The 926-nt window shown below is 62.0% G+C and overlaps 1 protein-coding gene across 1 annotated transcript in view; it reads right to left on the bottom strand.

The window, feature by feature from the left end:
* The window catches only part of CYP21A2 (cytochrome P450 family 21 subfamily A member 2), a 2643-nt gene extending 2210 nt beyond the window's left edge, over window positions 1-433 (bottom strand). Inside the window, 1 exon segment of the mRNA XM_027774126.1 lies at window positions 5-433. Coding sequence (XP_027629927.1) covers window positions 5-407 — 403 coding nt within the window. The 5' untranslated portion in view covers window positions 408-433.
* Window positions 434-926: the final 493 nt, after the last annotated feature.

The raw sequence follows: 926 nt of genomic DNA, 5'->3' as shown, positions 1-926 counted from the left end.
ACACCGGGCCGCCGGAGCCGCAGCCTGTAGACAGGCCCGAGCGTCTGTGTCAGGCCGAGCAGGTGGATGGGGAGGTTGGGCTGCAGCAGGTGCAGGAAGCCCGGGGCGAGAGGGGGCAGGTGGAGGCTCCGGGGCCCCCACCAGCCCCTCAGCAGCTGGGCACCAGCCAGCAGGGCCAGCAGCAGCAACCCGAAGAACAGCATGGCAGAAACCTGGCAAAGGCCCCGGGACGGCCACTTATAGCTCTCGAGCCCTGCCACCGATCCTGCCGGACTGTTTTGGGGCCTCTCCTGGCCCCTACCTTCAGGTCTCTTCCTGTTGTCCCGCCCACAAAGGGGGACATTCTCAGCATGGCAGCGGTCCCATTGACCTTGGCAAGTCTGCACTTCAAAACGCTGCCCATCCATCAAGAACGAAGAAAGGAAAACTCAATCCTGACCTTTCTCCGGATGCCAGAGTCAGCTTTCTGACGCCACGTCAGCCGTGCATGCGAACGTGTCCGCCCGGCCTGGGCCCTCTCTGCCGCCACCTCGGACCACCTTCCTGGCCTGGACTTTGTCTCCGGAGCAAACGGCAGTGCCTGCCTCACACACCCACCAGGACTGCCTGAGGGAAAAGGTGGACATGGGGGTGGGCATGACGTGCGTGCGTAACGTGCGTGTGTAACGTGTGGAGAGGCGGTCACGTGGCCTGGCACACGCACCACGCCTGCAGTCCCAAAGCGCTCCTTTATTTTTACTTTTATCTCCAAATTTGCTATCTAGGGCATGCGCACTCCCAGAGAGACAGAGGGGAAGTGAGAAAGCACCCTCCGAGGAAAAGTGGCCATGCCGCACGCCTCGTCCACCACCCTCAGGATTCTGGACACGCATGTGCACGCGCCCAGTTTGGTCCTCAAGTTTCCGGGGCTGAGACTCAAACCACAG

Source organism: Tupaia chinensis, unplaced genomic scaffold, assembly GCF_000334495.1.
Source record: "Tupaia chinensis unplaced genomic scaffold, TupChi_1.0 Scaffold000403_1, whole genome shotgun sequence".
NCBI lineage: Eukaryota > Metazoa > Chordata > Mammalia > Scandentia > Tupaiidae > Tupaia > Tupaia belangeri.
This window is presented reverse-complemented; position numbering and strand designations above follow the sequence as displayed.